General features: G+C 41.4%; 1 protein-coding gene and 1 non-coding gene across 2 annotated transcripts; both read right to left on the bottom strand.

Moving 5' to 3' along the window:
• Positions 1 to 1,852: 1,852 nt before the first annotated feature.
• Positions 1,853 to 10,448, bottom strand: RPL3 (ribosomal protein L3). Its single transcript, XM_042469306.1, has 10 exons — positions 10,308 to 10,448; positions 8,792 to 8,984; positions 8,095 to 8,263; positions 6,929 to 7,064; positions 5,680 to 5,866; positions 5,077 to 5,237; positions 3,918 to 4,019; positions 3,563 to 3,658; positions 2,882 to 3,001; positions 1,853 to 1,957 (listed from the first exon to the last, which is right to left on the bottom strand). Exons 1-10 carry the CDS (start codon positions 10,308 to 10,310, stop codon positions 1,913 to 1,915), a joined length of 1,212 nt encoding a protein of 403 aa, XP_042325240.1. The 5' UTR covers positions 10,311 to 10,448; the 3' UTR covers positions 1,853 to 1,912.
• Positions 5,484 to 5,576, bottom strand: LOC121932375. The gene has a single exon (XR_006104342.1). It is a non-coding gene; the product is annotated as a small nucleolar RNA U83B (small nucleolar RNA).
• Positions 10,449 to 14,408: the final 3,960 nt, after the last annotated feature.

The raw sequence follows: 14,408 nt of genomic DNA on the forward strand, positions 1-14,408 counted from the left end.
TAGGTCGCACCATTTAATGTTATTTAAACATGTTCTAGGCAGTTACATGTCCCCTGAAAAATTGTATAGCTTAGAGGTAACTCTAGATTCATATTTAGTGCTTCAGGCTTATGATATCAGCAACTAAGGTCCAAAACACACTGCAGATATAATCCAGTTTGAGACCACTTTAACTGCCCTGGCTCAATGCTAGAGAATTCTGGGAACTTTAGTTTTGGGGCATTTAGCCAACTACAATTCCCATGATTCCCTAGCAGTGAAGCAGGGCAGTTAATGCAGTCTCAAACTAGATTATTTCTGCAGTGATTTGGATTTAAGTCTTCTTTACTTTATCTGGTGTCTCAATTATGTCTATACTGTAGTTCATACACTGCTAACTTCCAACACCGATCATTCCAAGGTGATCTATGTTCTCCATGTGAGATTGGCCAGCAATTTTGTAAAGCAACCTACTACCAAAATGTAATATTTTCACTGAAAGACTTGCATCAGCTGCCTAGACACTGCTGAACTATGATTAAGTTAATACTAACATACAAGGTCCTAAACAAGTTATGACAAGCTTGAGATACCAGATACCATCTTGTCCCCAGAATTCAAAAACATGTCAGTATGTAAAGGGATTTTGTACTACCTTTGAGACTATGGCCTGTTACAGACAGCCAAAATAAAGCTGCTTCTAGTCACAATGGAGGTATGGTGTTTCAATGATGCATGCGTCCTAAGAGTCCAGAAGCCACACCGAAGCCACGCTCCAGTCTGGAGCGTATGCTTTGGTGCGACTTCTGGATTCTTAGGATGCATGCATCATTGAAACACCATACCTCCACTGTGACTAGAAGCAGCTTTATTTTGGCTGTCTGTAACAGGCCTAAGTTTAGGAAGGTTTGTTTCATCTCAAAGTTCACCGCCCATCCCTGACACACTTCATAGTGCCCAGTCTTCAATTCTTGGTTCACTGAATTGAACCCAATCAAATTCAGAAGCACCTGAGAATTTGCTGCATGATTTATGGGGCAGTCCTAAAAAATATTTTGGTAGGATACAGCAAGAGATTTAAAAAGTCAATGTGATATGAACAGTTCTGTAGGCTTTTACATCTCCTGTAATAGCCAAAGCAATAAACACCTTGGAATGGATGATACAAGACAGACTGCCTTGCTCCAATTTGAGTGGTACTAATGTGCAAGGCAAAACCAGTCCAGGCAGGTAATATTTTTGGCTGCTGCAGAGCAACACAATGAGGAAAGCTCAGTAGCAACATTTTCCCTCATTAAAAAATGGGTCCTTTGTTACAGCTCTAGAAAACACAACGATTAGCTATAAAGCACAGATTGGAGCTTTAAATGACTACTACAAATGAACTGCCATTTCTTTAGAACTTCACTTTTCCTTGGGATATGGTCAAAGCTCAGTGATAGACTCTGCAGTATTGGCAGAGGGTGATAAAGGGTGCAAAGCCCAGTCTGGTAACTTCATCTGGATAACTCTTCAGTCAGTGCAGACAATAATGAGGTACATGAACCAACATTCTGACTTGCTAATAAAGGCAGCTCTCCAATGAAAGTCAAACTGAATTTTCATGTAGTTTAATATTAGAATCCATTGCTGCAACTTTCAGAAACTGGCATGGTTCTATCTATTCCCGTCACCCTAATGCTGACATTATGTCTTCAAGTTTACAGCCCACAGCAAGCACATCCAGTGACAAGAGGTTGTGTTTTGCTACAAACTGCTTATGCTCACAGAACTGCCATTTGTTTTCTGTGCTTTATGGCCCAAGTCATTATCACATTTTCCAATGAAACACTGATTACTACAATAGTCCTGTCATTCAAAAACAAGGCAAAAATGGCATTGATATTTGTTGCTTTATTATAGACTACAGAAAAGAAGTGCAACATTCCAGATATTAGGCTGTTTCCTCTTTGGCAATACGGTCTTTCTTGAGTGGTCCCTGCAAAGAAAATTAAACATGTGAGTCATACAGTAGATCCTACTCACAAAAGCAACTCAAACTACTTAGTATTAGCCAGCTAATGTGTTCTGTTTATTTTGTTATTTCAAGTGAAAGTATTGAGTATGGTATGACATCAGAAACCAATTGCTGAAGCCACTGCCACCTACTGGTCACAATATTTAGTTCATTGATGGACTATTGGCTATATTTGTGGACTAAGGTAGCCATCTACTGGCTGCTGAACCATTTAGAGTACAAGTTAGGACAGGTGCCATCAAACCTAACTTGCTCTGTCTTATTACATGTCTAATACTGAACAGACACGTTTATAGAGCAACAACACGAACACACAATGGACCACAAAAATCTCTGTGAATACAAGAAACTTCCTTTAGGAACTAGATGAAGGAAACCTCCCACTTAACATTTCACTAAGACATTGAAAGGCACAAACTATACCAAATGAATCTGAATGTCCAAGTTTAATTAAGCCTTGAAGTGAAATTACATAAGAACCTCTAATAGCTCATTATTATATGATCATGTGGAATTTGGGATTTTAACTCTCATGTTCTATTTATTTCTAGCTCTCAACACTACATAACTATTTCAGAACAAGGACAATGATCAAGGAAAAATAAGATGTCAGGCTAGAAAATGGTACTGCTTTTCTCCACTCAACTACTAATTCGGGGGCAGGGGAATATAGCTCTTTTGAAAATCAAATCTGCAGAAGAATGTGCACATTTCCAGGCACAAGATTATTTCTTTAAGTCTTGCAAGTGGCAAATACCATAGTATTGACCCTCTTTCTGAACAGTTAATCTTGCATATGATGTGAAACAAATGCATGCTTTGTTAAGTAGCTCAGCTTCACAATGGTTGGAGGACCAACTCACACTAGAGGAATGACTCTCTTACCATGAAAGCTTTCTTCTCCTCTGCTGTCTGGAAGCGGCCATGACCAAATTTGGACGTGGTGTCAATAAATTTCAGGCCAATCTTCTCCAGAGCCCGACGCTTGGTTTGCACAAGCAAAGACTAAGGAGAAAGACAGAATTTGAATGAAATGGACTGGCATCTGCAAATCTTTCAGCTGGAAAGAATATATGGAGATGTGTACAGAAAAACGAATAGCCTAGAAGTATGAATGAATCTTTCCGAGAAAACACCATAATAAATCCTATGTTCTCTTCAAATTAAATGAGGTGTCACAATGCTATCTCCTAGATCAAAACCCTGCATCTAAACATTCTGCATATGCATAATTTAATATTTTAGGTGCAATTTACTATGTACCAGAGATTAACAACTGGTAGATGTTTCTGTATCTTAAAGAGTTGTTTGCTGGCAATCCTGGCCATTGAATATTCAAGGCTACTGCAATATATGTGATTGGCAAAAGTAGTCCACTCTCACACTTCTTGGGAAAACTGGACATATCAAAAATACTGTGCTTCTCTCAACAGTTTATTGAACACTGCCCAGTTCTGGTACAGGGAAAGACTTATCTAGCTTTCTGGCTTTATTTGTATAATCCGAGTATGTAAGGCAACTACACTTTATCTCACACATACCCATGTACACCTACTGTGTACTCACCTTACGCAGAGTGAGAACTCTCTTCTTGGTCCCAACAACACAGCCTTTCAACATGATAAAGTCATTGGTCACTTCACCATAATGGACAAACCCACCCTGTATGACAAGAGAACAGGTGAAAAGTAATATTTAATACGGTGTTCCCACTACTTAATTCTGCTATTTCTGTGAGAGGACTTACTATAGGACATCCTCTGCCCACTAAAAGAAAATGAAGTGTTTGAGAACTGTTAAAGGTAGATAATCATGCATCTCCCACCATGAAGTGACAACCATTCATCATTTGATGGAGAGCTAACAGTATTCCACCCCAACACGAATTTTTCCAGGCTTCCAAGTATTAATTTTAACTCACCAGAGGGTTAATGCTCTTGTCAGACTGATCATATTCTGTTGAAGCATTGTTTTTAATTAGTTTCCCATCCTTGATTTGGTAACCTTGGCCAATTTTGTAAATCTAAGTGATTAAGAAGAGAAAATAAACATTCATCATATAATTATCAAAATGCTGATCCCTACTTCTGAGGTTTATTTCCACTGCAGTTTGATTTATGAGTCTCATCTGAGCAGCAGAAGACACTTCCTATTTCTGACTGGGATAAATGAAAGAAAACTATTTTGATGAGGAAAAGTGCTTAATGAATAGATAGTATACACAACAAATGATTGGTTATATGCTGTCACTGGGCAGACTTAAACTGTTGTCTTCAATGCACTACCAAATCCACTCTTTTAACGTTGAAAGGAAATACTCCCCATGACAATGCTTTGCTCTCAATCACTCTAAATATGCTGGAAAATCCTGAAGAGGCAAGTGATGAGCACAAATTAAAGTGCCCAGACAGTCATACTAGTATCTCTGGGCAATACTCAATTTTTAGGAATACTTTTTACACCTAAGGAGTTACTTTCTCTAACAAACTCAAGATTTGTTTTATGTTAGTTGGTCATCAGTCCACATATGTATAAGATACAAAAATCATTCTGCCACCTAAATTTCTTCTAACCCAATCTACACTGAAATGCTGCATTCTTTCTCTTGTGGCTGCTGTAGGGCAAGTGTCAAGTGAAGCAGTCTTGCAGAAGAGTCTGGTGCAAAATTCCCAAGCATGTAGGCTCAAACGGAAGACAAATAAATCATTTTACTGACACTGTGTGTACATGCAGAGCAAGCTTCCTGTCAACTTATAGCAATCTTGTTTTAAGGGGGGGTATTATGTATATATGGATGTATTTTAACCTGTTGTACACTACTTTGATTGCCTGGCAAAAAGCGGGATAGAAATAAAAGTTGTTGTTGTTGTTATTATTATTAGCAACCGTGTTTTCTTAAGACAAGGAACACTTTATAACTGGTTGGGCACTGCTTTCCCCTGAAATATACCCTACAGCAAACAGTATTTCTTAACAGCCCATCATCCGCTAGATACAATGCAGTTACTTTTATCAAGCCCCAGAACGAGCATCTCCTATACCAGCTTAACAATGCATACTGCCAAGAACTCTTCCCTCACCTTCTTATTGATTTCTGTCCGGTGATGGTATCCCTTCTGACCAGCTCGAGCTACAGAGAAGGCTACACGAGCAGGATGCCAGGCACCAATACAGGCCACTTTGCGCAGACCCCTATGAGTCTTGCGGGGCAGTTTTTTGGTGTGCCATCGGCTGGTAACACCTAAGAATAAGTAAGACACCAAACAGTATAACTATTCAGCATTCTCAATTAACTGATCAATTAACTGAACTAAAGCAACCAAATTATTTCCTCCTCCTTCTGCACGTGAAGACAGTGTGCAAAGAGAGGAAAGTTACCAAGTCACACAGTAAGCAGACCATCACCACTTTACATTCTACAACCCAAGAGTATTACGCTGTGATAGTAACACACTCAAATTGACCAACTCCACTCTTTTGCTATAAAGCTGGTCTCAGAAGGAAGGCAGCATGGAACGACTCCTCATGAGTATCAGGCACTGTGCCCAGTGCATATTCCATGATCTCATCACTGAACAGCTTTTGCTTAGTGGACACAAGATACTATCCATGGTACCAAAAAGCCTAGACAGAAATGTATGGATACATGTCAGTTTCAGCTTACTAATGCTTGTGGATGTTACCTTTGTATCCCTTGCCCTTGGTGACTCCAATAACATCAATCATTTCATCCTGGCCGAAGACAGTTGACACAGGTACTTGCTGCTCCAACTTTGCCCGGGCCCAATCCACCTTTTCAGCCACAGTGCCACCATTCACCTGGATCTCCATCAGGTGAGATTTCTTTTGACGGAGTGGAAGCATGCGCATCTGGGAAGCCAGAGAAACAGGAAAGTCTAACTAACTCTACTTTTGATATTTTTTTCTCCATCAGATGACATTTCTAGCTCATTAAATCCAAAGTGAAGGGCAATTCTGAGTTTGGGTTTTTATTTCCTATTAAAAAACTGCAATGTTAATGCATGGCTTGAATTTTGTCATTTACCATCACACTACTTGACAGTCCCGAGACCCTAAAATAATTCCCAAGGACTGTATCAATGATACATGTCATATTTCCTTTCTAAAACCTTCATCAACTTCATACAATTGAAACACTTCATAAGCAAATTATATGAAGGAGCTAGTAAATTATTTATTAAATAGTGAATTCTTCACAGAAATCAATTGGTACTGCAGTTAAATGTTACTATATTTAGATCTTATTCAACATCAACCAATTATGTTTGACAGTACTGGGCCAGAAGTGGGGCAGCAAAAGATTTGACAGAAGTGGCAAGATCTGATATTCCATACAGTGGAGTGGCTGCTTTTTTTGTCTAATAATGTAGAACACACAGCCAATTCAAAAACTAGGCAACTGCTACCCTGCTGCAAAGAGTTCACAAGATTGGTCAACTGACCTTTTATGGAAGAATGACATCTGCACTAAGTTACATTAACACCCCAGTTACAAGCAGGTCCTAGTAAACTGCAAAGTCTTGAAAAAGCCAGATAAGGTTTAAAAAAAAATTGGCAAGTAAGCAGAAATGTTTGGTAAGTGTTTAAAAATATAACCAAATGAATAACAGGCATTTTTTGTGAGAGGAAGACTGCTAGAACAGAAATTTCTGTGGCATTTTTTCTCAACAGTTGCTGGACCCAAACTAACCAGAAGAGCAAATTATCACACAGCAAAATGAACACTCATAGTAACACTTACTATCAGGAGAATATTAGCTTGTGACAACTAACCATCTGCCATGTTTGTGACATTTGATTAATCCAACTAAAGTCTACACAACTCTGAAATATGTTTTTATTTGTGGATCATGCTTTTGTTTTTAACTTCTATAAATCTGTATGTGCTGGGGAGAGAAGGTACAGACTCACCTGAGTATGAGCTATGACCCTGATAACCTGGCAGTACTTCTTCATGCTGTTGAAATCCTTCTCCAGCTGCTTCTTGCCATCTTCATCCTGCCACTTCTTGCAATATTTAGTAAAGGCCTTCTTCTTGGACTTATGCCTTCAAGGAGGAGCAGAGAGTGGATTGGCATAACCCTTCATCAACCCACCAAGAAAGGTGGTTGAGTGGAAGAAGTTGCCACAGTGGTTGGTTTTGGCTCATTGCCGGCTTCAAAGCAGCCTTTTCCACCGACAAGCGGAGCCTGGAGCTCATCAAACAAAAGCAAAACTGCCAGAGTTGAGCGGAGCTACCACAAATTCACCCAACAGACATTAGTATGCATTGTTCAGTACTGTTTTTAACAACAGCATTGTATTGTTTCAGAATAGCTCCTCTACCTTTCATTCAAGGCTACACAACACAATAGTTATCACTGGGGTTTGGTTCCAGGACTCCCTATGGATACCAAAATTCGTGGATGCTCAAATCCCATTATATAAAATGGCATAAGAAAAGGTACCCCTTATATAAAATGACAAAATCAACGTTTTTGGAATTTGTATATTTTTAAAGTATTTTCAAACTGTGGATGCTTGAATCTATGACTATGGACAACCATCTGTATAGTTTTACAATCTAACAACATTAATGTTATCTTCCTAAAATAATATAACTATATTATCAAGGGCAACTTTTATAATCTGCCAACACCTAAGGAGAATTCAGAAGGACTCCTGGAAAAAACTCCCTGAACATACCACTAGGCACCCTCTACTGTATATAATGTGGGAGAAGTTGTTCACCAGGCCTAGGTTAACCCTGGAACCCCACTGGAACATTGCATTACTCTGCAAGAGTAAACTACTCAGTACTCGACAATCAGCAAAAAGCGCCAAAGGCGATTTTTTTATGTCCGCCCGTCGAGTAAATCATCATGTGTAGTCTTAATTTAACAAGTGTGTAACTTTACTCATACAACTCAATACACACAGATCTCCAACACATAGCTTTCAGCTCTACACTTAAATAAGTGCTCCTACTCTTAATTAACTCAGATTATAACATTTATCCCTCCCTGTAAAAAATACAATGATTTGGAGAAAACCCAATTTTTCCAAGTAGGAAATTTTTGGCACTTTGGTCACCATACCAGTTCTTGTAGAAACGACGCTTGCATTCATCACTGATGTGCTCAGCAAATACAGTCCTGAAGGTGCGAAGGCCACGGGGAGTTTCCACATAGCCCACAATCCCCACAATGACCATGGGAGGAGTCTCCACCACAGTGACTGCCTCTACAACTTCCTTCTTGTTCACCTCTGTGGAATAGGCATGATACAGGTTAGCACCAGACGACAGCAGTGAACCTGCCTTTCTCTAATAGCAATCTAATTCTTCAGACCTGACAAATCAATTAAACCAAACCCCTCAGTCTAAGTCCACATAAGCACTATCCTAAAAATCTGAGGGCGTAATTAAGTGGAAATGTGAGTTATTGCTGATTTTTTTGAAACTGTCATCAAAGCAATCCACTTTTTTGCCCTACTTCATAGGAACTGGCATGATATAATGTAAGAGCCAATAAATTCCTGAGGTAAGTATCACTCCAGTTACGAATCAAATGGGCTTTCATCTAGAATATGGGAATGTCACTGCAAATAAATCTTACACAGCAGTATGCTTATATGAAAATATAAAACATCCTAAGCAAGGCATCAATTTCACCCCTTCATCCCAGAGCTTGGCAAAATTACTTTTTTGGGGGCTTAAAACATCCACGAACCCTTAAACCAGTATGGCCAAAGGCCTCTCCTAAGAACTTCTTTGTAAGAGGAAGGCATACGTACTAGATCCAGGCCTGTCAACTTCACGGACAATGTGGGTCATGCCAGCCTTGTACCCGAGGAAAGCAGTGAGGTGGATGGGCTTGCTGGGGTCATCTTTAGGAAAGCTCTTCACTTTGCCTCGATGGCGGCGGCTTCGCTTCCGGGGCAGGAAGCCCAAGGATCCATGTCTGGGAGCAGAGAACTTGCGGTGGGACTGGGGGAGAGAGACAGACATATTTGGCTCATTAGATGATCCTAGTCAGGTTCCCTTAGAAGATTCAAGACTATACTTCAATAAAAGCCTTCTCCTAACTGGTTAAAATACAATTCCCATCAGCCCCAGGCTTAACTATCTCCATTTTAGAGCAGTATAATCTAAGCCTGCTATGCTTCCCTATCAACATCAACCTTTAGAACCATCTCAATCTATGGAAGTAGACCCAAGTCTACAAAAGCTCATGCTACCTGTTTCTTTCAATTAGTCTCAAAAGTGCTACAAGATCCCTTTCTACAACCACTACTACTATATTGTATGTTTTTCCCCATCATGTCAGTATTATTATTATTCATCTGTATTTATATAGTGCTGTAAATTTACACAGTGCTGTACATACAATAAAAGTAAAATAGATAGAATAAACCTGCCTATGGCTTAAATTCTACAAAAAACCCAATTAAATACAATACATATTAGCACATGCTAACGTTTGACAAAATAAAGCAGACAACAGATTAAAATATCATTAGATAACAATCATGTAACGCCTGGGAAAGCTATGGGGTGTTATCCCATCCTTTCCCATGTCATCCATTGATCTTGACAGTTTATCCATTCCTATGGCTTCATGCATTTTAATCTGCCAATCTTCCATAGTATGTTTTATATATATGTATATGTTAAATATATATTTTAGAAGCTTTATAAAAAAATTGAAACCAAATTAAAACACTTTTGAGACCGATTTAAAAACCTACAAAAGTAGAAACAGATAAAACATATATCTATATTAAAAAATAAGCCTTCCCTGCAATGTTAAGGAGCATTCTGTTTTTCAAAAGCCTTCGTTAGGCATCACTAGACTTTCCTCCCTATTACCATCCTCTGCTGAGGCTTCCCTTTGTGTGCTGCCTCCACACTGCGGAAATAATCCAGTTTGACACCGCTTTAATTGCCCTGCCTCAATGTGGTCTGCTGTGGCACCAGAGCTCCCTGACAGAGAAGGCTAAATGCCTTCCAAAACTACAGTTCCCAGCATTCCCTAGCATGGAGTTAAAGTGGTATCTAACTGGGTTATTTCTGCAGTGGGCCTGCAGCCCAGGCCAACTCCACTGAAAGAGGCCTAGGCCGCCTTCCAATAGACTGGAACCGGATTCACTTCCAGGGCTCCCTCTTCGGAAATAACGAACAAAGGCTCAAAATATCTATCTGGGAAAGCAAAGGGAAAACCCCAAAGCCAGAAAGTCCGGGGTTGAAGGGGAACGAACACGACAAAAGAACGGATGGCGACGGATTACAATCCCCCCCTTCAATACCCACCATTTTGTCTCCGAGCCGACGCAGAAGGGAAGTAGAAAGCCGCGCATGCGCTATTTATCTACTCGCCGCCGGATGTACTTAAGAGTCACCCCGTCAAGGTTTTTCGCGCATGCGCCTTCCGAATCGTTCGAGCTTGGAGACCCGCCCGCGCGGTGTGACAGCGGGCAAGATCTCGCGAGAACGGGAAGACAACGGTGATTGCAGGGGGGTTTTTCACCCCTTATTAAAAGGGACGGAGTGCAGAAGGGGTCAATTTTTGTCAGAAGGCGCAATTTTAAATGGGTCAATGTTTCGAAGGTAAATGCATTGAACACCAATGAGACCTAAATAAAGGTAGTAGGGCTGCATTGGAAGCGTCTAGCCTGAACCTAGGAGTGTGTATGCAGAAGTATACCATGTGCAATAGCATCCCAAATCCACAAAACCATAGAAGTGCCTGTGGCTTCACAAAGGAAGGGGGGCAACTTGGATTTAAAGAGGAGCATCTCCTTTTGTCTTGTGAATGGAATGTGAACTACTACACCTGCATAAGTCCTTGTGAGTCTACACAGAGTAGTAAGGACAGAGTAGAAAGGGAAATATTGTCTAAGGCGGGATACAAACCGCCGCTTTGCGGCGTTCCCCCGCCGGCGCCATTTGCTCTGCGAGGGAGCCGCAGCATCCAAACCGCGCGGAGCAAAAAAGAAGCTCTATTTCGGAGCTTCTTTCTGCGGCGCATGGATGACGTAGCGAAGCGCCAAGGGCGCATTCGCTACGTCATTAGTGCCGCGACACGTCTGGACGCTATGCGTCCAGTACGTAAAGATGGTGCCGGGCCGGCGCCATCTTGTACGTATTGTATACGTACTAGGGTTAGGGGGGTGCGGAAGCACCGCCCCTTCCTAACCCTAGTACGTATACAATACGTACTATATGGCGGTGTGTATCCCGCCCAAATCAACCTGCTCCTTGCCTCTCCAGACTTTGAATATCTGAGGTCAGAATTTTGTGGGAGCTGCCTTGTACTGAATCAGAACCCTTGGCCTATTCAACCCCCTCATTGCCATCTTTCACTCAGACAAGATTCTTTGTTAGTCTTAACCAGGAGATTCCTGGTATTGCCTGCTGATTTCCCTTCCAACCATTAAACATATCCAGCTCTCCCTAGCTTCTTGAATCAAACAAGCATGGCATATTCAGGATGGTACAGTGCACTCAGGGTAGTATTCCTCACCTCCCTCTCCTCCCATTAGAAGTCAACTACTGGAATGCTTACAAGAAGCAAATGAGAAGCAGTCGTTCCTTGTATTTTGTCCCCAGTATCTGATATGCAGAGATTCAGATAGTACCTCTGCAGTCAGCAGTGTCAGTTCTTATGATCAACAGGTTTTGTTTTCTCCATAATAATGGAGCATAGCTCCAAGAATGTGATTTATTTGAACTCTGGTTTCAAAGAGTGCCCTTGCAGTTCCATTTTCATAAAATTTGCCCAAAGCTTGCAGTGCCAACTCCATTCACTAGCTGGCAGACTTCCCTAACCCTTGTTTAAGACTGAACTACAGTGAAGCCAAGGACAATCTCTGGCAGTGGCCCTCTAGGCACCTCCATGTCCTTCCTTATTCTGCAGCAGGGCTCTCCAGCTCTTAATTCTTAACCAATTAAGAAAGAAAGAAATTGGCCTCCTGGATAGTAAGGAGCAATGGAGGTAGAGTAAGCAGAGGACAAGGCTGTGATAGAGGAACAGAAAGGATATTAAAAAAGAACAAGAGAAGGAGAACAGAAATAAGAGAGTGTGCGCTGGGAGGAGGGGAATGAGGGGTTTCTAACCTTTGTGAAACTGGGTTTTTCTGCTAGTGTATATTTGGGCAAATTAACAATGTCATCTTCATGCTGAACTGAGACGGAATACTCCAGGTATTGGTATATTGTGGCTTCTACAGTTACATTGCATTCTTCCCTTCTTTTCTACTTTCACTGTCAGCATCCCATTCTCTGTACCTTCCCCTTCTATGGAAATGGAGGCAGGCATTGGATCTGGAGGGTTTTAATGGTGGGGTGTTTCTGATGCCCTGCAAAGTCTTGGTCTCAATCTGAGGATGACTATATTTATCCCTCTTTCTGATGTAATCTACTGCTGTGACATCGCCCAGTCACATAAGGATAGTCCCAAACAGGTGCTGGGGCCTGAAAGGAAGAGAAGGAAAGAGTGTGGCCTTACATCTATAGTACCTACATCAACAAAATGCAGAGCAATAAAGATCTTGCGGTTTACCAACCAATCAGGAAGCAAATTACGGCGCACAAGCCTGAACAAGCTCTGAGGCTGCCCCAAGCCCAGCTCATGGTACTGTACTTCTTGATATCTTCCATTTTTGTCAAAGTATACAAGCCATTGCTGCACCTCTTCTCTATCATAGGCAAAGTAGTTTTCTATTTGGTCACTGTTTATGTGACTGGGATTGTCACCCTGTGCTACTTCAGCCTAACAATGTCAGGTGTTTTGCAGTTAATTATCATTAGGAAGCTCAGAAGGGAAGTGCTAGCTCCAGCAGTCCAAGTCCTACGGCATTCCCTGGCAGCTGTAAGGAACTTTGGTTTTAATTTGGCCAGTGTCTTGCAATATTATGCTGCCAAATGGGTTCTTGGGTTGCTTTTTTCACTTCTGAAGCAAGAAACTTTGGCAAGTGTCTCATCTGGGAGGCATCGGCTCCACCATTTCACTCATCCTTTTCTTCAGGAGAACAGTGAAGCTTACCAAACTTTGTTGCGACCAGTCATGAAACAAATAGCTATTGCCCTTTTTCTGGGATTCCTCGATGGAGTTCAGGAAGCTTTCTGCTTGCCAATACAAGTGGTGAAATATGTACTGAGCCAACTTTATGACTACTGCAGGACCACACAGCATTCATCCGGCAAAGACAGCATCTCAGAGGACATCACCTGTATCCTCCCACGCACCTGCATTCCCTTGAGCAGACGTTTTAAGCGCCCTGCCACTTCCATTCGCAAAGACATACCCCCAAGCTTTGCTGCACTTAAGTTTGTTGTGGCCACAAAACCCACTGTTAGTGGACTGGGCAGGTATGGTTTAGACCTCACCAATATCCCTTTGCATGTGAGATTTCAGAACAACATCAGAATGATAAAAGAATGTTCTTCTATGCAAGAAAAAGATTCAGCAGCGAAGTGGATCAAGGCTAGCTGTGCAATCCTCTTGGCACTCTACCTTTCCATGATCTCCAACATTATTAAGAACATTAGATAAACAGACAGATTGTAAAACCTTTTATATGTTGATAGCTCTTTCATGAATTATGTCTTAGGGCTCATTCACATTACAAAAAAAATCGGTTTTGAAACCGATTCAATCACGTGAAGTTCCTACTCACCCCGAATCTCACACAAGCGAATCCGGGGCTTGCACACCCGTTTCGTGTTAAATGGCCCCTAGCGCGGGTCTTTTGAAATCGGCGCAAATGCCGTTTCTTTTTAAAAACCCCGGGTCCTGGGAATGAGAACTTGGCCTCGATCACGATCGAGGCAAATTGAGGGAGGGATTTGAGGTCAGAGGGTGGGCAAAGGGCAAGGCATTTCCTCCCCTCATCGGAGGGGAGGGGGAGGAGGAAAGAGCCCTGGGCAGAAGGGAGCAAGGGAAGGCATTCTTTAGGAGCCTCTTTTCCCTGCATCCCCTGCCCAAAGCCCTCTGTCACTAGGCATTCCTTCCCTTGCAGGAGGATGAACGGAGCTCATGTCAGGCAAACCCCCCCCCTTTTCAAATGCAAACAATTTCTATTCCAGAATGTATGTTTAATTTTTAACCATTTTTTTAGCGCACCTGCGCATGGTTTATATGGCAGAATGTATGTTTAATTTTTAACCATTTTTTTAGCGCACATGCGCACATGCGCATGGTTTATATTCCAGAGGCAGATGGAGCCAGGCTTGCAGTTGCTTTCTGCAGAGGGAGAAGCTACAAATGTTGCAAACAATCAATGTTACATTTTTACCAATTTTTTTGAGCAAATATGCGAATGATTTGTCTTCTTCAGCAGATACAGCAAGGGAAGCAAAGGGAAAGCTAATGTTGCTTTTAAAAGCAAAAAAAAAAAAAAAAAAAAAAAA

This window comes from Sceloporus undulatus, chromosome 5, assembly GCF_019175285.1.
Source record: "Sceloporus undulatus isolate JIND9_A2432 ecotype Alabama chromosome 5, SceUnd_v1.1, whole genome shotgun sequence".
NCBI lineage: Eukaryota > Metazoa > Chordata > Lepidosauria > Squamata > Phrynosomatidae > Sceloporus > Sceloporus undulatus.